Source organism: Trachurus trachurus (genome assembly GCF_905171665.1).
Source record: "Trachurus trachurus genome assembly, chromosome: 16".
In the NCBI taxonomy this organism is placed as follows: Eukaryota; Metazoa; Chordata; class Actinopteri; order Carangiformes; family Carangidae; genus Trachurus; species Trachurus trachurus.
The window spans coordinates 6,685,941-6,711,360 of NC_139902.1; the positions used below are offsets into that span (position 1 = coordinate 6,685,941).

Consider the following 25,420-nt stretch of genomic DNA (forward strand, 5'->3'; position numbering starts at 1 on the left):
TTTTAAAGTTATGGTTATCAGTAAACTATGTAGTGGAAAGAGTGGGAATAGTAATTTGAAACATTGTTAAATCAAAGATGTACCCAGGTTCTCAACAGTGAGAGTATTCTGCATTTCTTGGCCCACATCAGTGTTTTTCAACCTCGGGGTCGGGACCCCACGCCTGAAATGTCTAGTAATTGATAAAAAATAATTACTGATGAAAATATTCTTTTAACTCATTTTAAAATTATAATTAAAAACAACACACACAATCTTAAACAACTGTATTCTATACTTTCACCTACTCGAATATAAATCGAGTTCAAGTAAAATGCAACATATAAAAATATCTGAGCTGATGCATGATTGATGGCCGCGATCACATGACTGCGCGTGATCGAGGGTCGCCAGAAATTTGTGATGTCAAAATGGGGTCATGAGCCAAAAATGGTTGGGAACCACTGGCCTACATACTGTACTGTAAATCTAAGTATTCTTTGTTGGACAAAACAATGTGATGACATTATCTCATGCCTCAGGATATTGCGGATATTTTTCATACTTTTCTTTCGTAACAATCAAATGATTGGTCAATTAATTAAGAACATAATCGTTTATTTAAGAATGGAAATATTAATTAGTTAAAAACCTTAGAAAGCCCTGTGATAAAACTTTTCCTCAGGAAAGAGAATCTAATAAGATGAAAATAAATCAGTGGGATGTCAAACATCCTCTGAACATCCCTTTATTTTTACTCCACATGTCACTTGCATTTTGTTAAATCACACAGACACAAAGGCTGAGCCGAGGCTATCATGACCCTTTAACACAGCCCATCACAGTGGCCCATATTTATGGCCCCGAGTTTCTGTCCAGCCAAATTATTCACATTACATCATATTATTCTTTTTTTCATTTCCTGCTCTGCCTGTGTCCAACTTGAAAGGACTGAACAAAATGGTAATCGAGTGTTTCAATGTATTCCATCACATCATCCGTGTGTCTGGTTGATGTGACCTCTGACCTGGCCCTCCTCCGCTCTGATGAAAATGACGTGACCACGAAGTTCCCGGTTCCTTCACAATCCACTTTTCCATGCTTCCTTTCCAGGCCTTGAATGGTCCATGTTAATTAGCTGTGCTTGTTTAGCAGCTCATCTATTTTTCAGCAGCTTGATTCATAATTCAAACAGGAACCTGAAAGATCAACCGAGTTGTTATTTTTGCCATAATTAGATGATTGCCTGTTGTGCCTTTCCACTCTGACGGAGGACGGAGAAGCAGTGAAGCCGTCAGTTGTCTGGCATCGAGAGAGAACAAGAACAAGAGGGGGGGGGGGGGGGTCAGAGAAGTGATGATGCAGTAAAATAATGGGCTACGACAGGCTTCAGTGTTGCATTGTGGGCTGCAGGTGACTCTCTCTGGCTCACTACGGGAGCGAGTGCAGAGCCTCAGCCACTGTCACATATACTTGTATGTTTGTGGTGACTGTCAGGGAGTCAAGTGTGAACTGGGGGCCGTAAACTTTGATCTAGTATTTTGTGAGCGCCGCGTCTTTGTTTCACTGCCTGAACGTGTTGGTGTGTGCGTGTGTGTGCATGTGTGCTGGCCTTGTAGTAAAGCCCGTAGATGCTGTGTGAAGTGTGAATGTGTTTTTTTCCTTGGTGCAGGAGGTGCGAGCCACTCTGGGAATGTTACTTAAACTGACTGAGAGGCTGCAGAGGCATTTCTCAACTCCTTTACCCCAGGATTTAGTTTCCAAATCAGCTGATGCTCTTTATCAGATCAGCTGTTGGATCTCTAGGAGCAGGAAATGTAATCTTGATGATAGTGGAGTGGTGTGTGTGTGTGTGTGTGTGTGTGTGTGTGTGCGTTATCTTTCTGTTTTGACTATCAAGCTGTTTTTTTAAAACAAGAGCAATTGATTAAGCCTGTTGGCAGTGTGTGTGAAGACAGTGCATCGTGGCTGGCTTGTTCACAGCCATGTTTCACTGGACTGTTTCTCAAAGGGACGAGAGAGTCTTTGAATTCCAGCATAAGGCGGACTGAAGTGAGAGAACCGCCTCAAGACGTTTGCTTTTGTATCCGTAGCTGAAAACTCTAAAATGCTCCGCGGTCTAATCTGAGGGATGCGGAGAGATACCGCTGCTGCCTCTCGCTCCATGGAAAAGAAATAAAAATGTCTACAGCTTAAACAAAGATAATAAATAAGGAGTCTTTAAAGGGTCAATATTAAAAGAACAGATCCATCAAGAGAGGCCTTTTAGATGCAGAGAGTGAGTGGGATGAATACGTTCCAGAGGCTCAGGCAGGGATGTGGAGCGTTTTTTAAACTGGATCATATAGCATTGCAACTTCAAGTCAAAACACGGTATAAATGAATTCAATTCTATGGAAATAGATCCTAGTTATTCTATGTGGATACAATATTAGTCAGTGTCTGTGGTGTATTTCCTTAAAACACAAGTTAAAGCAGAGCAATAAGGGCAGGAAACCTAGACAGCAGCAAAGAAAGAAAAGACAAAGTGCCTCATTTACCAAAGGTCCTCCGCCGCACATTTTTCACTTAAGTAGAAGTCAAACAGCTACCTGCGAAAAAAAAATCCATATTAATGTCTCCAATACTGTGTGATCAATTTCTTTAATTATCCGAAGCTCCGAGCCCTCAGATATCATTTTCTTTTTTCTTTTTTCTTTTTTTTTAAACCACCACATCTTCTTAAATGATCCTCATCGGTATCAGGGATAACGTCAAAGATAATGTCCCCCACCCCCCCGCTGAGCAGATTGTAGCTCAGTTTCTCTGTCTGTCTGCCTGTCAGCAGGATATCACAGGAGCGGAGGAGCAGACTTGGTGGACAGGACCGCCTCGGGCCAAGGAACAGATGATTAGATTTTGGTAGCGAGCAGGATCTAGGGCCGCTGCAATTAGACAATTATCATTTTTAGCTTTGACTATAAAACCAACAGGCACAGAGAGAGAAATCCAAAGAGTGTGTTTGCAGAGTCACCTTCGAGTTTTCTGCTTCTTATGAATGAACCTCAGAGAGCGAAGGTTTTTATTATTTGCATTTTCAGTTGCCTCAGGTCCCAGTGTTTAGTCCTAAACAGTCTGATCTTCTGTATCTGTTTTCTGGCTTGTGTGTGAATTTGGACTGAGTTTACAAAAACTAAGGGAAGGAGAGAACTTGTGAATATTAAGCCCTTTTTATACATCTATATTGTGATGAAGAAGACCCATCATTATGTCAACTCAGATGTGGATCTGGCTCTGGGACGACCTGTGCTGCTGGTGTAAAAGTGGATGTCCAGACGGCAAGGTGGAATAACGACACATCATCCCCACCTGTAACAGGCTGTGTATGAAAGACCATAAAAAGATCCAGTCTGAACTGGTTTGAGGTGTGTTAAAGGGATAGTTCAGCATTTTGGCAAATTGGCCCATTGCCATAATCCATAGCAGTAGGTCTGTTACCTTTATTTGTCAGTGCAAGCTACTGTATTTTTAGAATGGCGGAGCAGAGCTACACTACGGAGGCTCATGGGATTTCTTGGTTTCCCTCATCAAACTCATCAAATACACAATCCAACAACTCCAAAACACTCTGGTGGACAAGTTGTGACCTGCACATTCACCACGCTATGAGATAATAACGGAACGTTACGAGACAGAGTTGTTTTTGAGGCAAAGGCAGAGACTGCTTGCTGACAAACTGTCCCTGAAGGCAACGCACATCTGCGGCTCTGCATGAATTTACCTAGAAAACAATTCCGTCTCGTAACGTTCTGTTATTATCTCATAGCGTGGTGAATGTGCAGGTCACAACTTGTGCACAAGAGCATTTTGGAGTTGTTGGCTGGTATTTGATGAGTTTGATGAGGAAAACCAAGAAATCCCATTAGCCTCCATAGCGTAGCTCTGAACAGCTTGCGGCTCTGCTCCACCGTTCTAAAAATAGCTTGCACCGACAATTAAATGACTATGACTATAGGGATTATGGAAATGGTCCAATTTTCCAAAAATGTTGAACTATGACTTTAAGCTTTGTAGGAGTGGCTAACAAACCATTGCTTGTTCAACTCTCCACAACTCATTTCTAGCCGCATGTGACTGTTGTGATGTTTTGCCTCTATCATGGGTTCTACAGAGTTTTTCAGCTGACCATCAGCAGCTGTGCAGATACATGTGTGACAATGTGTGTGTGACAGTGTGTGTGTGTGTGTGTGTGTGTGGAAAAGTAATGGCCCTAGCAGAAGGTAATGGTGCTAGTGCTGAATGCCTGACCTATTTGTATTGTTGCTGAATTCACTCTTTGTGATACTTGTTTGACAGAATAGTTTGGAATTCACTCTCTTAGAGGTTGAAGTTTGGTGTAACCTCCTTTTAAAAGCTCTTTGGGCTTCCTGCCGTAAATTATGTCGTATATCATCTTGTACCAGTCCTGACCCGCGTCTTCTTTCCAACATCTCAGCCTGTCCGGTTGTACAGCTTCACCGCCGTAATGCCTGCTGACCTTCTTTCAAGCAGATCCACACAGTGTAATGACACCTGACACTGATGTTATGAGGACAGACGTGTCGCAGCATCACAACCCTCCTACCGATGATCCTAACTGACCTCTCTCCTCCCTCTCTCCTCTCCCTCTCCCCCCCTTCACCCCGTCTCTCCTCCTTCTCTCCCGTCCAGATGCAAGGTGTGCCGTCCCCCCCTCCTATCATCATCACCATCATCGCTCCCACGCCCACTCCTTCCAAGCTCCCTCTTACGACCGTCCCTCTTACGACCGTCCCGCTCACGACCGTCCCTCCTTCGACCGTCCCACCTACGACCGTCCCACCTACGACCGTCCCAGCTACGACCGTCCCTCCTTCGACCGTCCCTCTTTCGACCGTCCCTCCTACAATCGCCCCTTGCACGACCGCCCCATCTACGACCGGCCCTCTCCCGACCGTCCACCCCACGACCATTGGAACCCCCGTCTCCGTGTGAGCGCCGGAAATCAGCTCTACATGTTGGACCAGGAGGAGGTACTGTACGACACACACCAGGGACACACTGGTACTGGTTTGCAGGTTTCTTGTTAAAGGTCCTACATTATATAAATGTATTTTCTGATTATAAAGCAAGTCGAGATTATCTGTTAATTCAGTCCACAGAGAAATGCACACAGCCTGTATTCAGAAACTGAACATCCAAACAAGGACTTCTTTAAACTGGTAATGTCACAGCACAGCAGTTATCACTGTCCAGTGCAGACCTGGGGACCCACCACCCAACCTTACAGGATTTGGTTTCAGCCAAGGTCTTGCAACTTTATGAGGAATTATGCTATATACAGGACATAACAGGGGGGCAAGAGGGGGCAGCGCCCCCTCAAATAAATGTCTTGCCCCCTCAAATCCAAATTTTAGAAGTTGAGAAAGTTTTCTTTTTATTTTAGTATTCATAAGACTACCTTTCAGTTTTGTAAATCTTGACCATAGTAGACCCCCCCCCCCCTCTTCTCAGAGTACACCAGAATGCTTCACTCACATTTTAAAATCACAAAAATGTTCTGGGGGGGGATGCCCCCAGACCCCCTACAGGGATTTAGTTACAGTACTCACCTTTTTCACCCCCTCTGGATTTGCAATGCATCTTCAGGTACAGTATATGCACCCCTAACCCCCCATATAATGTGGCTCTTTGCATTACGACAGTAAAAAATTTGGGCTCTAAGACCCTGGTTGGCCACCCCGGCCCCGAGTTGGACAGGTCTGAAGGTAGAGGCCTGACAAAGTGCAATCCACTTCTCCAGGTTGGGGTTGGACACATAGCCAACAACCCAATTCAATGAAGTTACTATAAGCACAGAGAAAAAAAAGTGCTGGAGCATGATGTGTTCACATGATGCCCCCTTCACATTTCTGACTGCCCCCTCATATATGCCTGCCTAGAACCAGCCCTGGGACATAATGTATACAGTGGGAATTGAAATCATAGTAAAAGCAAAAAGTAAGTAATAGTCTAAAAAAAGTCTAAAACTATACAGTTTTTTTTTTTATTTTTTATTTTTTAACAAATATATACTGTATATAAAGGTTTAAATAGAAAAGTAAAGGTATAAAGTTCTCTGAAATTTTTCCTGAAAGCAGTTTGCTCATTGACTCTAAACTTAAAGCCACAACATAGATTCTATGGTTAAAACTTCTAATAAAACATTGAAAAGAAAAAAAAATATGGGACCTTTTTAAAAAATGGGGCATGGCTATTCATGAGAGCATCCAAAATGAGAGATGAAAATAACAAACATACCACCCTTGGTAGTGACTGAGGGTTTAATATATGTGACATCTAAAGTGCCTAAGGTGCATTGGTTACAGAAGTTCAGGCCACCTGGCAATTACTGGTTGTTGTGTGGGTAGAGAAAAATTAAACATTTAATGAATAAGTGATGTCAAAAGTATAATTTTTAGACTCCGAGAAAATATATTGGATTTGTTGAATACAAATCCTATTTGCATACAATATAAAGTATGTGATATTCTGTATTATAGTACATTTACTTTATATTACACACTGTAGGAGGAGTTTCCTTGCTTTGCTGTATGTCTTGTTTTCAGTAAAAGCAGTATAATAGGTGATAGTAAAAACACTAACTATGGTTAAATTCTGGTACTGATTACAATGCGTGTCCAAATACCCAAATGCCCTCTGGTCTGTGTCTTTTAATCTGGCATTTCGTTGATTCTTTTTGCCACTTGATGGCTCCAGCAGGCACGCAGCAACATTAGCATTCATTTGGAGTCTTGTTTCTGGCTACCTGAAAGTTCAATATTCACCATCCCTCCAACTCTTGAGAAAAAAAATATTGTCTCTTTACCTGTTCAGTGCTATATGAATTATTAGTGCAGTTATAGTAAATATTTTATCTCCTCTGTCTTTTTTATTTGCAAAAAACAAGATAAAACATTCGCAATGATTCAACTACACAGTAAATACGATTGATGAGGCACAACCTTAGCAGTTATATGTAATAAATATTCATACTCGATCCTGTATCATAAAGCTTACCATTATTGTCATTATCAGTCAACTGGCTGATTATTTGTTGATGAATTGATTATTTGGTCTGTTTAAAGCATGAGATTCTTAAACATGAAATATATGTTTTCAAATATGAAAACAAATATTTTTGTCATTTTTGCCTTAAAAATGATTGATGATGGATTAATTGACTGATTATTGCGGTTCTAAACTGAAATTCTTGCAACTTACAAACCTGAATAGACTCAACAGGAGCTTTAAAATGATTCAGCTTCAACGCTGAGTCCAGATGCTGAATCAAACCCCAGCTCCAATCACTGGTCTGGTAGGAGCTTCAAAAGAGTTGATCAGTATGTGAGGTGTGTCAGGGCTCTGCTGTGTGAACACGACTGGGCATGGAGGCTTGAGTAAACACTACCAAATACTTCCGTGTGTCTTTCTGAGCAAAACACACAGGGAGTTGTGTTCACAGTCTGTCATGAGATAGTGTTCACAGTCTTTGTGCTACTTAGAGAACCCTATTTTTCAGCTATTATCTATTAAAAAGGAGGTCAGAGAACGTATCTGGAGTCGCTCCAGCTTCCCAGGATCACTGTCGCCTCAGGCTCGCTTTTGGGGGTTCATTTTCAAGGGCAGTTGTTAATTCAGTGGGAAGTCGGAAACTTTTGTTAATTCTCTGAGTTGTTGTAACTGGATCATAACTGTGTAACCAGTAATGTCAAACTGGGATGTTGGGGTACTCTGGAACAAACCCAACCTGCATGACCCACTTAATTAAATTTTTCAGACATTTGTACATTAGTTTTTAAGAAAGTTGTAATTTTATTAGTTAAAAAAATATTCTTCAATGGAGAACCAGCAAGCTCTTCTCATTCTGATGAACAAACCCTCACTGCTCACCATATTGATCAGTCATAAGCAGTAGAATAGATCGTATTAACGTAGCAATAAGCAGACATAAGTGTTTATTAATGTGTTTGCAAATAACCGTAACACACTCTGGGTCATACATAACTGGAGGCTAGTGTATGAACATAATGACCGACAAAATTGCAAATGTATAACATAGTGGTAATGATGTGAAATAGCACACTGTTAACGAATACTTTACACAAATTAGCACTTGGAATGTATCTATGGTATCAATATGGTATATTATAAACCATTTAAAATAATAACTTAGAGATGCTGAATAGGAGTTGCAGTGTTTTAGTGTACTCGGACTACTGTTGGAGAAGACACTGAGAAATCCCTAGTTTGATAATATCAGAGTAACTGACATTAACCCCAGTTTTAGATTCAGGTCAAACTAAAAGATTTGTGTCAAATAACCGTATGTTACTGTCCCTCACAGACCCCAAACATGTGAATGAGTCACACCACGGCACTAGCTGACATCTACATAACCTCAGGCTTTAAGTTTATTTCTGAATCAGCTCTACATGCTCCTCGTGCCATAAATACTCTCTAGACCGCCCGGTGTGTTACAGCATATTGATAAACTAACCCCCCCACAAATGTGCCATTATGTCCTGTTTGAGCAATGTTTGTTGAAAACTACTGTACGCAGCCGTTTCAAGAAATGACTGCCCTTGTTTTACAAATGAAACCTTATGTATGTGAACTAGTTTTCAAGATGTATGACTTCAGTAGCAGCAGATGGGCCTGGTGCTGAGTTCCACAGGCCAGATAAGGAAGTTGGAAACTATTAAGAAACAGACTCCAATAATTGGCTTTAGTCTTTTTTGTGGGATTTGTTGACAATGTAGAAAAACACCAGCCTTATTCCTTTTAATGGTATGAAAGCTGAAGTCTGTTTACATTGCAGTTCAGCAGTTTAGTTTGAACATACTTTCATACCCTGCTCAGCCCACTGCAAATCAAGTAGCCTGTGTGTTTCTTTCTGCTCAGTCTCCTCAATCAGATACTGTACAAACCATGCAGTTACAATGTTATTAGATCATTGATTAAATGAAATAAATATTAACAAAATATGAAATATTAAATACATACATAAATGAAATGACCAACACAAAGCACTCACTCACTTTCAACATCTTTACTCATGCCTCAACACTAGTTAAAGTGCCAACATGGAAAAACACTCCCATCAAATAGTCAGGTACCGGAGGTCTTCATTTGGTGAACCTTTAATATTTCTTCTTCAGCAGATGTTACAGGTGCCACAGTAGATGAGTGGATGTGGTCTGCAAACAATATAACAAACAACCTACAGTATGAAATCTCTATAGGCAGCAGTGTGTATGTGAGTTAACTGAAATCATACTGTAATCATTCAATTAACATAAAAATTGACATTGATAAACATCACCATCTCTTTCATGGCGAGGAAATAGAATAAGTATATTACTATATAGCAGTGAGAATGTAATGTTACATGTGCTAGCATAATGCTAGCGAGTGACACAAATCCTCTGTAACTTCCAGAAATATATCAGGTGATGAAACTTAATATAACGTACACATGATTGTAGCCGGCTCCCTGACATGTAACATGTTGACAGGACGGGGCTCAGTCTCTGTGTGACGGGGGTCTGGACCGGGGGCTCAGCTTGTTCCCTGCTGGTGCTGGGGGCAGCAGCTGGAGCTTCACCAGCTGAGGCACCAAGCCGGTTATTTTCAGACATGTGGCTGCACCAGCCAGTAGCCACACATTACTGCGGACCAGTCACAGCGACAGCCCATCTTCACGCATCCTGATCGATTTTCAGCTACACATTACTGCTGGATATTGATACTCTGGTGTATCGGCCCACTTGTCCAGCAGCCCACTGGGAAAACTCCCAGTATCCCTGATGGCCAGATACCTTTGTATCTGGCCATCAAGTGTTAGTGCAGATTAACTTGAACTATTTTATTTCCCAAGTTTGTGTATTGATGCACCAGATACAGGCAGTGCATCACTAAAACTGCTGTCGCTCGTGAATAAAATCTCATCTTGCTCTTCGGTCCAGGAGAGGGTACTGTTCTTCAACTTTTCTACCTCTGCCTTGCAACTGAAGAATTACATCTCCACACAGACTAACACAGTTAAAGCCAGGACTGATGATTTATAATACCACTTAATACACCACGCTTAATGGAGCAGAGCCACAGGTCACCTCCCCAAAGTGCATTAGACCATATACATGCTGATATAGTTCTTAATTTAAGGTTTAAAGCCCCAAACTTTGAAACATCAGCACTTTGCATTTATGGGTGGGTTTATGTGGTAATACAATTTTTATTATTGTTTTATCTTAGTTTTTGTGTTTCATTGTCATCTGTGTATCTGTTTGTAATGAGTCGTGTAGTCTGTGTAGTACACAGTGTGCATACAGTGTGTATTAGTGTATGGCACATGATTTAAACCCGGCACTGAGGAATATTTCTGCGTTGGGCTCTGCTGGCACGTCAACAAAGTTATGAATCCTTATGTGGCCAGTCAGAGTGCACGGGCGGCGACTTAACGGTAGTGTGTGTTCACGGCTGCCAATAGCATTTCAACTTGTCATCACTCAGAGGAATAGAGCGCGCTGTGATCCCGATAAGAGACCTGTGCTGCTCTGGAGGGACTGAATGGAGAGCCCGGTTCAATTAATCACAGCCCTATCCCTGTCTAATTGTGCCAATAAGGCAGCAGCTGTGAATGGATCGCAGGCAGGACTGACGCGCTGATAGCCGTCACCTCGGCGACAGCGAGAAACGTTAAATATTCATGCCTGTCACTCACCTCATGCAGAGCGGGTGTCTCTCTCTCTCTCTCTTCCCCTGTGTTTCTCTCTCACACACTTCTCTCTCTCTCACACACACACACACACACCCCTCAATTTATTCCCATTCGTTTTAGATGGGCTCTTCAGTGGCTCTGCGAAAAAAGCAATCACACCACACGTTTCCATAGCGGAGATATGGAGGATCAGTGGAGGACCTGGCTCTCTTCTCCTCAGCGTGTGTTGCCGCCTCCTGCTCCTTCTCCTATCAGCCCATCTTAAACACACACTCTTTCAACTCTCTGGCTTTCTGTTGGCTCGTACGCTCGGCCGTCCAATCCCTGCTCTCCTGGTATCTCTCCCTCCTCCAGGCGCCTTCTCCTCCATCGATCAGTCACTCTCACCTTCTCTCCTGTTCTCGCTCTGTGTTCCCTCCTACTGTATCTCTCCTCTTCTCTTCTTTTATCTAATCCTTCTTTTCTTCCATCTCTTTTCTCTGCCCTCCTACCGTCTCCCTCTCTCACTCCCTCTGTCTCCACATTTTATTGCTGCCACACATTTCCTCTCCTTCTCTATTTTGCTTGGCCTTTCCCACCCTTTCACCTCATCTTCTCACCCGCTCCATCCCCCTCCTCCCTACTCTCTCTCTCCCTCTCTCTCCCTCTCACAGGGGTGACTGGCAGGAGTCTTTGGCTCTCCTTCAGGCCACCTGTCTCTGCGCTCCTCTCAGCTCCATTCACACGGCTGCTTTTTGTTTTGTTGTTGTCGTTTTTTGAATGACGGCCATCAGAGAGATGATGAAGGAGAGACGTCCTCCCGGAGAGCTGAGGTGTCGCCTCAGGGAACAGAGCCGCTCTGCCGTGTCTAAAATGTGTCACTATGGAAATCTGTGTTAATTGTGTGCCCGTGTAGCTCGCAACTTGTGGCGCGTTGGTTCACTGAACTGTTTCCTAGTGATGGAGCGCGGTGCCTTTCATCAGACCAGAGTGGGATTACACCCTCACCGACATGTCAACACCTTTGGCTCATTTTAATTGCCAACTATAATAGATAAGCTGACGACATGCGTCGTCTCAGTGGCACAGTTTGACACTGTGAATCCAGGGCAAAGTACCCTTCAAAGTTTAAATAACACCTGTAAAGATTACAAATGGTGAGGCTAAAGATGACACTTGTAATTACAATTCCCTTTGTTGCCTATATCTTTCGTTCTTTCTTTTTCAGTTTTCAAACAAGTGAATGGAACTTGACTTCTACTGTTGCCCTGAGCTTCTGCATGTGATTGGTGGAAAATTCCTCCCCTTGCAGTCTAGGGAAGAAAAATTGAGCTGCAGAAAATGTCATTTAGTTACTGTACTCTGTCTCAGTGATAATCAAAAATCTTTTGTGTGGTACAAAAGGATATCCTCAGAACACTTGAACATGATGCAGTAACAACAGAAACATAACATTATAGACTTAGACCTGTTTGCACGGATCATGCAGCAGATTGTGTTGTTGCACACCATCCTGTAAAGTGCATTAGTCATTTTTATTCAGGTTTAACCACAGCGACACCTTTTCTTTTATTATTTAATCCTTTGAAACAAAGTGAAAATGCCAAACACACTCTGCTTCAAGCTTATCACAGGATGTTATGCTTTTCTTTATCTAAACTAATAAAAAAGAACTTGGGGAGGAGACCTTTGTTCATTTCAACTTACTGTAATGACATTTCTGATTGATAAGTTTAATTACTTAATTGAGGAAATAATCATGAGATTATCATGAAAATAAATAATACATTTAAACACATTCACAGATTATTAAAAAAGTTGAAAAATAAATAAATTATATATATATATATATATATATATATATATATATATATATATATATATATATATATATATATATATATATATATATATATATATATTATTATTTTTTTTTTTTTAACTTTTTTAATAATCTGTGAGATCTTGATCTGTGATCCATTTCCCTCTCAGATGACTCTCTGCAGACTGCTCTGCCTCATTCTGGCCTTTAGGGGGAGTGAGAGGGCTGGCTCTGATGGCTGCCTGACATCCTCCTCCTCCTCCTCCTCCTCCTCCTCCTCCCTCCACCTCTCATCTCATATTAATCTGAGGTGACAGAGATTCATATACCACCGCCACGCACCAGTGCCCTGTCCCCCGAGTCATGTGCCCGGGCCGCGCTCCCCCAACTGTGCCAGTATTACGCAAGAAAAAACCAACGGGGGTCACCAGCCTTGTTTAGCCTGCCAGTGTTTGAAGGGAAACATCAACACTCTAATGCACAGAGAAGTAGATGTAACACTGCAGTCATTTAAAACAAACAGATTATCGAGTACATTTTCCATTTAGGAAAGCGGTTGCCGTCCTCTGCAGCGTGCCGGTGGCCCTGTCCACCGGCATTGATAGTGAATCTGAAAGCATTACTGCATGAGCTGGTCTGCAAACAAGCCAGGGCACCTCTGTGGCTGCAGCCCGTAGCTGCTGTTGTCACAGTGCATGAACAGTGTCTCAGAGGAGGGGGTAGCATGTTTGCTTATGACCCTGGAGAGCACATTCAGGTGGCTGTCGCGTGGGAGTCGGAGGGATTAATTATGTAATAAATGTAGGTGGGCAGTGACTCTTAGAAGAGAAGAGAAAGGTTGATTGTTTCAGTAAGACGGCTGACCCGAGCCCCCGAGGCCGTGTTAACAGAAGTCTCTGGTATTTGAGTAACTATTACACACCATTTAAATAAAAATTGTCCCTCACTCAGAAATAAAACATTTTTCAAAAGGTCATCCTGTACATACAAGGGTTTAAATGGCTTTTATCTCAGCGTTTTTGATTAATTCGCCCTCTCCCTGTGGATAATGTACAGTTTTTCTTTCCTCCAGTACCTCGGAGGCACCTAGAGAAAGAGGAGAACTAGGCCTAATTTGTCTCCTGCCAACTTACCAGGAGCAACTGCCAGATCTTGATGACCTTAAAAGCAATCCTCTACCATTTATCACCTTTATGAAGAAGAATTGAGCTTGGCCAGGTTTTCTCTCTCTCTGTGGGCTCTGGACACTTTGCAGGTTTGAACTTTTCCTGTGCACTTAGCATCCGCAAGTGCGTGTGATAAACCAACATAACCATCAGTTATATTTCAAGTAGTTATTTGCTAGTTTTTTTTAGCAGCAGCAGTTTACAGGATGCAGGATGTGAGCATAAGGCAGCCATGGCCTCATCTTCCCACTTCACTACAGTATAGAAAATCCCCTTCACTGTAGGAAACAACCACCACCACCCGGCTTGAAGCCTACAGGGAATTAACCCCTTAAACAAGCCACACCATGATACTGGGAGCAGAGTAGCAGACACGGTGTGTGTATGATATAGACTCACAGAACAGTTTACAGTAGAAAGAAACCATAATCCAGTACCTTGCAGGTAACCAGCTGTGTTTGTTTCTGTCACTTCTCTCTCAGTCCTCACTACTCAACATTTTCCACTGTACAGTAACTAAGTGACACTTCCTCCTGCTCACCTTGCATTTTGCCTGCATGAGAAAATATCGGTTGCAGTGGAAATACAAATGATGTTACTTTTACCTCTGTTTTCACACAACAATATGTTACTTCTGCATAAACAGGAAGAGACAGAGGAGAAAAATGATAAAATCACATTTTATTTTCTTAAATCCAACTGCACCATGTTTCTTCAAAGACTTGTATCACAACGTGTATCACATGCAGAGAGTGGTCACAGTTACAAAGTGCTCAAATGATCAGAAATAATCATCAATTCCTGGTGTCGAAAAGTAGTCAGAGTGGACGCTTCATTAGTCTGAGTTAGTGAGAAGGCAGGATCACTGTATGGTAGTGTGTATGTGTGTGGGTTGGATCGCTGTGTGTGTGTGTGTGTCGTTGTGCGTTGTGTGGGTAGTGGGTAGTGGATCACTGCATGTGTGTGTGTGTGTGTGTGTGTGTGTCTGTGTGTGGGTAGGATCACTGTGTGTTTTATTAACATTGTAGCTCAGGAGGAGGAGGAACATCTGTCCGTGAGAGGACATTACTGATGGTCTGAAGGACAAATCGTGCTTTTGGCCGGCTCAGCTGCCTATCATGGTGCTCAGGACTCCATGTGTGTGTGTGTCCAAGTGTGTGCCGTGTGTTTGTGTATGTGTGTTTATGCTGAGGTGAAGTTTATTTCTGTCTTTGTGCAGGTGCATCTGCAAATTTTTATAATTGCCTGCTTGTGTGTCCTAATGCAGGTTCAGGTCAATGTGTGTCCTCACAAAAATAGAAGTACAAGTGTGTGTGTGTGTGTGTGAGAGAGAGATTTTGTGTGTTTGAGCCAGAGTAAGACAGGCAGCAGTATTTGATTACTGCCCTGTTAAGAAATAATGGATTGCGCTGCTTTCGCATATTACTCATTCTATTTCTAAACAGTTTCACACACACACAGAGATACTGCTCTCTCTCTGTCTCTTTCTCTCTCTCTCTCTGTGTCTCTCTGTGCTCTTTCTCTGTGTCTTCACTTTTCTTTCTTTCAGGTATGTATTTTCTTCTTCTCTTCTCTTTTTTTACACACACACACACACATACACAGCACCCTGCCATATTCTCCTGCTCCTCACCACTGGGCTTGAGGAAGCAGTAGTGACATATGGGCCAGCCAGCCTGCAGCATCGCTCAACTCAACCTGCCAAGCTGAACAAAAACACCCCCCTCCCTCCCTCCTCCCCCTCTCCCCACTCCTCCTTCTTCCCTCCTCCCTCCTCAGATCAATGGCGCTCCGTTCCCTCGTTCTTCCCCCTCCCTCCGGCTCCTCCCCCCCTGCCTCCGTACAGCCTTCTCTCCTCTCTCTCTCCGTGCCAGGACGAGCGTCTGCCTCATACGGCGCGGCGCAGCGGTTGGGCTCCAGCTGAAATCCGACAACAGTGTTAATTAATTATCTGATTGTTAAAATTCCCATCAAAAACATATTGATCTCAGTCCTGCCTTCATAACGGTTGTCATGGATGCTTAAATCTACCAGGCGTTCAATTTACATCTCAAATTGGATGAAAGTGTTTGCTGCATGGCTAGAATCAACAGGGACCCGACATGGCCCGGAGTCTTAAATGAAACATCCAGCCACAGCCACAGTCATTCCTACTCTTGTGTTTGATTTATTCATGGGCTCATTTTATGATCAATTGCTGTAATTTGCTTTTTCCAGTCAGGGAACTACAAGAATACAGACTGACAAACTTCAGATAATAAGCAATAAGTAGTTCATCACAGTGAAGTCTCTGCTCTAGCTGCTGTAAAACTGTTTCAATTTGCCAACTTCCATGATTACACTCCGTCTTATTAGTGCATAAGTACGCGCTTATGGATGAGTGTCGCGACATGCAGCAGCCAGCGCATCATAATGATGAAGTCGAGACAATGCACACTTCTCACCTTCAGTGGTGGCCATCTTGGCTACACAGCAGAATGGAACAACACCACTGTATTTACTCGACTTACAAAGTTGACTCACAGAAGGAGGTCACGTCTACAGAGCTGACTTCAGTCTCATTTCACTGTGGCAGGAAAGTAACATGTACTATATTCAAGTTCTATTTTTATTTTATTTTATTTTTTATTTGGAGATTTGGAAATTCTAAGACAGTGACGGCTTTTCTGGACCGAGATTTCATTCATCCAACATTTGGTCCAGCAAAAGCCTGTCATTGTCTTATCATTTCTAAATTCCACTGCCATTCCACTCAAAGACGATGCTGACTTTGATAAAGATAACACAGCTCTGCTCTCGTCTCTGTGGCACCGCAAGTCCGCGACACAAACGCATCCCATAAACTATAATCTCTTGTTTTTTTTTGGGTGATAAGCCGTGTAATAAGCGGTATAATGTAGAGTTAGTCTTTTGTTATGGATAAATAAAGACTAAGACATCCTTCATCAAAGCAGTCTAATGATCATAGCTGTACCTAGGTCCCTGGTTGGTACCCAAGCTAGCACTCACAAGAAGAACGTCACATGACTGAAATCCATCTATAGCCCCCAGAAGAAGTTAGTGTTTTTCTCAACTTTGTGACCTTTTGTCTGCATGCTCAAAATCACTGGGTTGCTGAATACTGAATTGAATGCTCAGTGTACCCAACGACATGGTATGGTTTCAACAAGAACAAGTGCTTGGTTGAATTATCATACATTATTCAACTTAAAATGTTTATTACATTCACCTTGTGTTAAATGTAACATTGCAGCTGTTGTTAGTTGCACAAAATAATGTGTCATGAGACTTAAAGTGGTTCTCTGCTCATTGTTTCCTGATAGCTTTAACTCTTTGTTACATCGGTGCTGGTTTTCTTAAATTGAGTCAGTTTAGATTTTTGATGCGTGGTGCCACTCTCAGGCACGAGAAACGTCCCAATCTCATGTGAACTTTGCGAACAGATCCAGGCTTTTACAGGGGGGCCATTTTTGATTTGAATGACCCTGTGGCATTTCCTCCAGCACCCGCGCTCAGAATGAACTTTGAGTGAACATTTTGTACCCAGCTGCTGGTAAGGAGGAAGAGTCTCATTCATATGTACATAATAAATTCAGAGTTATTTTTAGAGCATCAATATGCTCCAAATGGAGTGCTTGTTTGGTGGTTGAACAGCATCTGAAACACACCTCCAAAACACCATTATCCCATGATTTCTTTCACCTTCTTCAATGTCCTGGTGTACAAAGGCAAAAGGAAGGGAGGAGGGAAACTGAAATTTCAGTTTATGTGCATCCTGGTTTGGTTTAATGGACATTCAGACTTTTAGGTGGCACCATCCCAGGTCTTTGATAGTGTCCTTTCTCAGCAGTATCTGTGCTGTAAATCAAACAGTTCCTTAAGGTTTGTGTCTGAGCTGTGGGAGCCCCATCTGAGGCAGCTGAGAGTCAGTGAAGCCGGCCTAATGCTGCCTCTCTGTGGATGCTGAGCGCCAGCCTGCCAGCTTCCTGTGCCCACTCACGGCAACCAGAGAGCTACTGTGGCTGTGTCACGTCTCCAGCTGCAGACCCCTGCCACATCTGACCAATCAGGTCCCGCCACATGCCGAGTATAAATAGCCTCCAGGTGTTTCCCCCCCAACTGGAAGCAGTGGTGGGAAGCTTATTTGTGAACCGATGTGTCAGGATGAAGAAGAAAGGTATTCTGGGTCTTTTCCATGAGTCAAGTTGTCAGTGATGAATTGCACTGGGCAGGGCAGCAGTAGGGGAGAGAATGAGTGGGCTTGTTCGTGTTCAAGTGGATGTGATTGCGGAAAATTACCATATTTAGAGCCATGTAATTGGGCAGCGTTGGCAACAAGATGGCTCCTCAAGAATTGAACTTTTTAAGGCACGAACGAGGCTGTGAGATCATTTTAGCCGCCTTGTTCCTGTTGCTGTGGAGTGGAGCTTCAGGTTTTGATCTGTATGGAAAAGACACAAACCTCTTGCTTCAGCTCACCAAACAGGTATTTCATAACCTTCTCACACAGCCCATACTGTAGAGAAAAAGTGAACGCAGCCCATTTGTCTCTTCTGGATTCCATGGCAACAGCTGAAAATCTGGACAGAGAGAAGCATCACTTTAACCCTGCAGAAAATCACCACTATCCCTTCAATAACTGCGAAGCCATTCAGTGATATTACCTGCGGTCTGAGTTTGCTACTCCTCCGTACTCCCCTCCCGCCGCCTCTTTAATGGAGTCAGAGATGGCGCGGCGCTCAGTCAGGCATTATGAAACGACTGCACTTATTATGTATATTTAGAAACACCATAAAGTAACAATATTGCAATAAAGCTACAGTACACAGCTGTGACTTTATTTATGCAGCTGATCAATGAAGAGAATGGGAGAATGGGAGGTTAAATCAGATTTACTGTTTCTCATTGGCACTTAGAGCATATTCAATTAGCTGAACAGAGTGCTCGGCCACTCCTCGTTGCCGTTCCCCGCATTAATGTGGCAGTGAGAATTAAAAGAGGGTTAAAACACAAAGCTGTGCTCACTGACAAGACTTGGATTTAAACTGAAGCAGGATGCACGGAGAAGGAACAAATTCAGACTGAAGCTGGTTGTCATTTTTGCTTTTTGAGGTCTAATTATGTTTTTACCATGGTAGCTGTTATTATATAATATTAAACCTTTTATTAGTGAGGTGTTATATTCGCTCAATTAGCCAAAACAGATGTTCTTATACAAAGTTTCTCAATTGGTTTCACTGTTTTATTCTGAAGTTTTAATGGTCTAGTCTAGTGTTTTTGTTCGACAATATTTTAGGTCACCAATTAGGCCACCCGACAATACTTTAGGTCACTCATTATGCCTTTAAAGCTGAAACGACTCTGTACAGAAACTTTTGCGCATGCTGCCGCAGCCCTCCTGTAGCAGCAGACATTTTGACTTGTCATATCAGAAAATGCACCAGTGAAATTAATGACATTAACAACGGTTCAGTTCCATTAAGTGTGAGGGCATTACAGTGAGCTGGCGAGCAGAATAACAGGAATGCATCCATTATATAAGGTCATTAGATCCGCTTGTGCTTTTCCTGCTATAACATGTTAAAACATCAGCTGTGAAGAAGGAAAACTGATGCTGAGAGCTGTCACATATTTTGCATATCTGCAAACACATAGTTACATTTCCTTTCATGACATGATGGAAGGTTGGTGGATCTGCAAAAAGCTAAACTTTATTGTCATCCAATAATCATCATGATAGTTCAGCTGCAACCACAATGGGGCTGCACGATACAGAAAAAAATTATATTGCTATTATTTTGTCAGATAATTTCAGTTGGAATGATCATTTGTGTATTTAATTTTCACCACAAGGATTATGGTGCCACACAGTGTTCAACAACATGACACATTTTTAACCTTTATCAAAAAGTGCAGCTCCAGTGATTTGGATGATTAATTGTGCAGCCTTAAAGCTTAAAGGGATAGTTCAACTTGTCCACGAGAGCGTTTTGGAGTTGTTGGATTGTGATGAGTTTGATGAGGGAAACCAATAAATCCCATGAGCCTCCGTAGCGTAGCTCTGAGCAGCTCGCGGCTTTGCTCCGCCATTCCAAAAACACCTTATACTGACAAAGAAAGGTAACGAACGTATGACTATAGGTATTTTTGCAATGGGCCAATTTGCCATAATGTTAAACTATCCCTTTAATACTGGACCAACACACACATAATAACTGCCCCATGCAGCAAGAGATAGACCCAGTGAAGAAACATACTGCGTTTCTCAGTGTGTTCTCACACTGGACTCATAAAAAATGGATCCACTTAAATATATATATTTTTACCAAGGAGGTTGTGCTGTTATTTTTCCATAACAAGCAATATGCTGGTCCCAAGAAACCAACGCATTACAATGTAGTTTTGTGCACTTAAGTTGCACAAGCAGCACAAATAGAGCAGTAATCACATGCTGTTGATTTATGATGCTTGTCCCTGATTAAGTTGGATGAAGAGACTCATATACACAAGATCCTGATGCTGTGATGTGAAGCATCTTCTGCTTGGATGGTCTAACTAGATTATTGCACTGGAGATGTGTGTGTGTGTTCATGTGCCTGATGTGATACAGCTGTAGCATCATACTGGAGAATATTAGTTGCTTGAAGTGAAGCAGTGTCTGTATTAAAATTTTATGTGCCCTCACTTAGATGGACACACACATACACATACTGCATAGAAGAGTTTTTCTACACACATGCACGCACGCACGCACGCACGCACGCACGCACGCAAACCTGCTCTTACACTCTTTCATCTTAACAGAGTTCCTTTAGAGTGAGTAGCACTCGGCTGTCTTGTGGGACATATGGCTCAGTGTGACCTGCCGGTGTCCTTCACTGTTGTTGGCTTTGGCCCAAACCCCCCAGGCTGCACTATCCTGTAGTGCTCTCTGCAGTTAGTACCACCTTCTGACACCAGCTCTCTGTGTTCACACCACATCTTTTATGTCCCAGCGTTGCCTTTTTGTGAGACGCACGCCAGTCTCAATAGGACATGCTCAAAAGGCACAACAGTATTGGAACAGAACAACAAACAAGGCTGTGATTACTCCCCCTGGCTTCTTGACTTTATGTCAGCGAGGATACGTAGAGGACAGCGCCTGCAGCTCATTTTCAAATGACTACTGTATGGCAATGTTTGAAACTATCACTTTCAGGTCATACTTTAATGTTCTTGGTCATTCTGGTGCAGAGGGACAAAACAACCACTACATAATCACTGGCCTCTTCATTACAGTAGCTCCACCCATCTATTGTCAAGACTAGTGGTATCAGCATTATAGCCCTTGACAAATGATCTTCACGTGGAAAGGCTCCAGGAAAGGCTCCAGAACACAAGGTGTAAATGTGAAAAAAGATGGTAATTTTTTTGCCAACTGAATTGAAAGGAACAATATCAAAAAGTGTAATAATACAAACACAGAAATTAGGAAAATAACAACTCTAAATGAGGGCCCTAATAACTTAAACTGAGGTCAACTTAAACAACTTAACTCAACATAACTGACCTAGCAAATGAGACAATAGTGAGACAATAGGTGGGGTCTATATAGATACCGGCTAGCCAACAAACAATAGGGAGGCGACAGACATAAACCATTAATTCCATAACGGAAATGAAACATAATGTGAACAAAGACTACAAATACAAACTTATTCATACTCAATATAAACACTCAAATTATGAAGCAACTTAAAATTCTTAATCAACTTAAATCAAAATAGATATCAAAGAAAAAGACAGCCTCCCCGCTGGCACCTCCAAGGTGGCCTCCTCCATGTCCTGCCCTGCTCCTACAAGAGGCCATCTTGGATGGTGCCGCCTCCTTTCCCGGGCTAGGGAGAGCTGCAAACAAAAAGACACACACATGGTGAGTTAACTCAAACAAAGAAAATGTTAATTAACAGTCTGCTAACCAAAATGTGTGCACTCAAATTAATCAACAACTGTCAATAAATGTGATGTTTGAAAAGAAAAGACTGAGTGTCATAACTTAAAGCAGTAAGTAAGCGATCCGGTCGTTTTGGCTAATACTGCGTTCCAGGCAGGCTTTTGAAACCGTAAATTACAGCTTCAAGTCACAACTTACGACTTTATAGCGTTCTTGGCAACCCACTCGTGTTTTTCCGACCTGTTTTACCTGTGAACGTGCACTATAACAGCCACTCGTAACTTCCGACCCGTGAACTCGTACCAGATCGAACTGGTATGACTTCACAGGTCGGAAATACACGAGTTACGGGCTGCCTTGAATGCACCATAACAGTCCTCGTCCCTACGTCACCACATTCAGGCGCATCCCTTGGCTGCACACACAGCCCTTCATGCCGTTCTCTCTCCTCATTGGATAAAACTTGTAGGATACGAGAAAAGTTTTCTCCTCGGCTCAGAGCAGAGCAGAGGGACTGACAGACCCGTGTTTCGGTCCAAACACTCTATGTAAGTGATTGCTGTCGGAAGATATAACTATTTAAGACTTATATTAACACAAAAATATCACTTACTTCTGCTTTAAGACGAAAGAATAAGAATCTACTTAACTTAAAGCTGGCCACTATGTGTGCTGAGTTTTTTCCCTGCATGTTCCAGTGAGTTAAAATAAAGCCTTTTTTCCCCCCCACTGTACCTTGTTTTTGCTGTGTCAGAATTTTTGGGTCCAGCCTAGTCTAAAACACTGACACCTGCCAGGGCGTGGATTAGTATAAGCTTATAAAACCAATGCAGAGCCACATCTGTCATTTAAGTCATGGTTTTTGTCCCTCAGTTGCAATATTCACCTCACTTTTAGCTCTGTTTTTGTCTCCTCCAACTCCTTGGACAAACATCTCCAACTTGAACTTTGTTCTCTACCACTGGGTTCATCTGAGCTTATTGCTGAATCAGGGTTGATCAGAGTGAAACTTTGCAGGACAACAAAGGGGAGAAAAGAGACAAACAAGCTCCACAGAGCGGAGCAGAACTGCAGCTGAGTGATAACTCTCTGTGGACGTATCACATTTGATCCATTGGTTTATTCACAAATCTTGGCCGAGCTGTAAATATGTAAAAATCAGAGGAAATTGTGCAGACCATATACTGTACAGCACAATGAGTTATTTTGAAACAAAATTGAAATGTAGTTTTGCAGCAATTTTTCATTGTGTATTTCTTGGTGTATTTATAGTTCTGTTCTTCATATGTCTAACTGTGATGTTTCAAAAGTACCAGTGTTTCTGATTAGTGTGACACATTGCCCCATTTATTTTCCCTCAAGTCTCACTTTTATGAATTCTGGGACTTTGAGGCCATGTGGTAGAAAGGGAAATGTGGTTTTCTATCCTAATATACTGTATACAGTATACTGTGTGTATATACTGTATATTCTAACTTTGTCTCTTACCAGATGAGCTACTGTATTATTGCTTTCACTTTAATTTTTTTTTTTTCTACTTTTATTTTGAAAGTGTGATTACGGTGGCCCTGAAGGTTCAACTCACTGCAACACACAGTGACACAGAGGTGCTACAAATTCCACTAAAACACTTTTAGGATCAAGTAATTCTGAACTGAAAGTAAAATTCTTGTACAGAAAACAACTCCGAACACAACAGGAAGTGTTTCTGTTTCTGGGGGACACAATAAAGTGAGGGAACAGGCTAAAGGCTAATGCTAAGCTAACTAGATCAATATGATCAATACCATGTGTATCATGTGACATTGACGTTCTAATGAACCAAACAAACTCAAGAAGAACAACTAAAGGCCGCGGACTGGTCCCTCACTTTATTATGTCCCTTGTCTGTGTCTTATAAGCTTCAGATTCATGTTTCTAATGTTTAAAGCAGAAGTAAGCGGAATGTTTGTGTTTATGCTTTCACTTTAATTGAGTTATTTGCTTTAATGACTTTTAGGAATATGATGAACCTGGTGGTTGCCTGTGGTTTACATCTGACCCCATGTGAACTACATATATTACTAATATAATACTAATATTACTTGGATGTGTTTGATTTGTCATGGTACTTGCTTCCAGATGTTTCAGTTCATTCATGATTTAGATTTGTTTTATCAGTTTTCTTGCTATCGGTAAAGAAAGAAACAGTTTTACAGCCATACAATGTAAAGATCAATTCAGCCACTTCCCGCTTCCTACAGTTATTCATTTCAAGCACAGCGTGAACACAATGGTTCCTGGAATGCGACAAAGAGAAGGACAGAGAGTACGCACAACCTGAGGATGCAGTATTTCAGGAGCGTGTGTGTGTTTGTGTACTGACCTTGTGCTCTCTCTGTGCAGGTACACCCTTTGCTGATGCGCGAGAGGCGCTCAGAGTCTCAAAGGACCAAGCTACTGCGGCGGACAGTCAGCGTTCCTGTTGAGGGACGGCACCATCCCGAGATGGGTGAGCACACAGACCTTGAATATGATATTGAATATTGAATATGATGTGATTCAAAACTGAATGAGGGTCCAAGTAAAAGTTTTTGACATTAAATCAAGATTAGATATTCCTCACTTTTATTCCAAATGACCACATTTTAAAGAGTTGTTGGTCTCTTTTCTACTGAGTGTGGGAGAGATCTGTTCCTGTTAGGGAAATGAATTTTCATTCTGTAATTAGAAAAATGTTTTCCAGAGTTCAGCTAAAGCTAATGAAGATTCAACAGTCTGAGTGAAGCAGATCAAGTGGCTTTAGTGTTTATCCAGTCACTGTTAAAGTGCAGTTGAGGAATTGCGACACAAAGAGGGAGTTATGTACTAAACAGAGTGGAACATCAGATAATATAAAGCCCACTTAATGTGAACAACTCAGACGGATCTTTAAAAAGACTTTTATTTCATGGAGAGAGGCCTGAGGATGATTTAACAGAAAGCAAAACCGAGCATGTATATTTTATTAACACAGACATGAACCTGCCGGATTTTTAGGGTGAGCCCCTGAATGCATCTCAACTTTATTCAACTTCTCTTCTTCTTGTACAGTTTGATTTTCAGAAACGTTATCACCTGTGTTACTTCAGGTTAGCTTGCTCGTAATAATAGGATGGTTGCATGGCAACGGCAGTGATGTAAAGCTCTTTGCATCCTTTGAGCCATTACTCTCTCTGTTAGCAGCATCGCTCACAGCACAACTCTGCATCTGAGTGGTGATAAAAGCATCACGTCTGATCAGAGCTGGAGGCAGCTGTTTTCTTTCTACCAGATCTTGACTTTTGTCAGGTTGAGTGATTTATCATTTTTTTTATTTCTGAGGAATGAAAATGATGCATTGTTACTTAAATAATTGTGCATACAGTATCTTTTAGTCTGTGTCTCTTTATTTCTTCTTCAGCCTATTCAGAGATTTTATTTTTGCAGTCCTTTTCCTCCCGTCTCTTCCTCCCCTCTGCTTTTATATCGCTGTCTTGTATAAACGCTCCTTACACTCTGAGAGACTGACCCTCTATGCGCTGCCTTGCCTTCCTCTGTTTGTTTTGCCTGACTCAGTCTCTCTGGGCCCTCTACAAATGTCCCGCTCACTTTCTCCCTCTTCCTTCACCCTCCACCTCTCCATCTCACTCAGCTATTTTAAGGGCCTCCCCTGCGACATCCACCCCTCTATGAATCGGCGCCGCTGCCACCTCTTTGCTCCCTAACACTTGTGCTGAATCAGCTGGATTTCCCTCAGTTGTCATGAGTGGCTGTCTGACCTC

At 42.1% G+C, this 25,420-nt stretch overlaps 1 protein-coding gene across 1 annotated transcript in view; it reads left to right on the forward strand.

The window, feature by feature from the left end:
- Positions 1 to 25,420, forward strand: part of syngap1b (synaptic Ras GTPase activating protein 1b) — a gene marked incomplete at both ends in the record, with an annotated part of 140,398 nt that overhangs the window by 33,009 nt on the left and 81,969 nt on the right. Inside the window, 2 exons of the mRNA XM_083990154.1 lie at positions 4,669 to 5,009; positions 24,024 to 24,129. Of these exons, the coding sequence (XP_083846280.1) occupies positions 4,669 to 5,009; positions 24,024 to 24,129 (447 nt within the window). The remainder of the gene's footprint in view (positions 1 to 4,668; positions 5,010 to 24,023; positions 24,130 to 25,420) is intronic.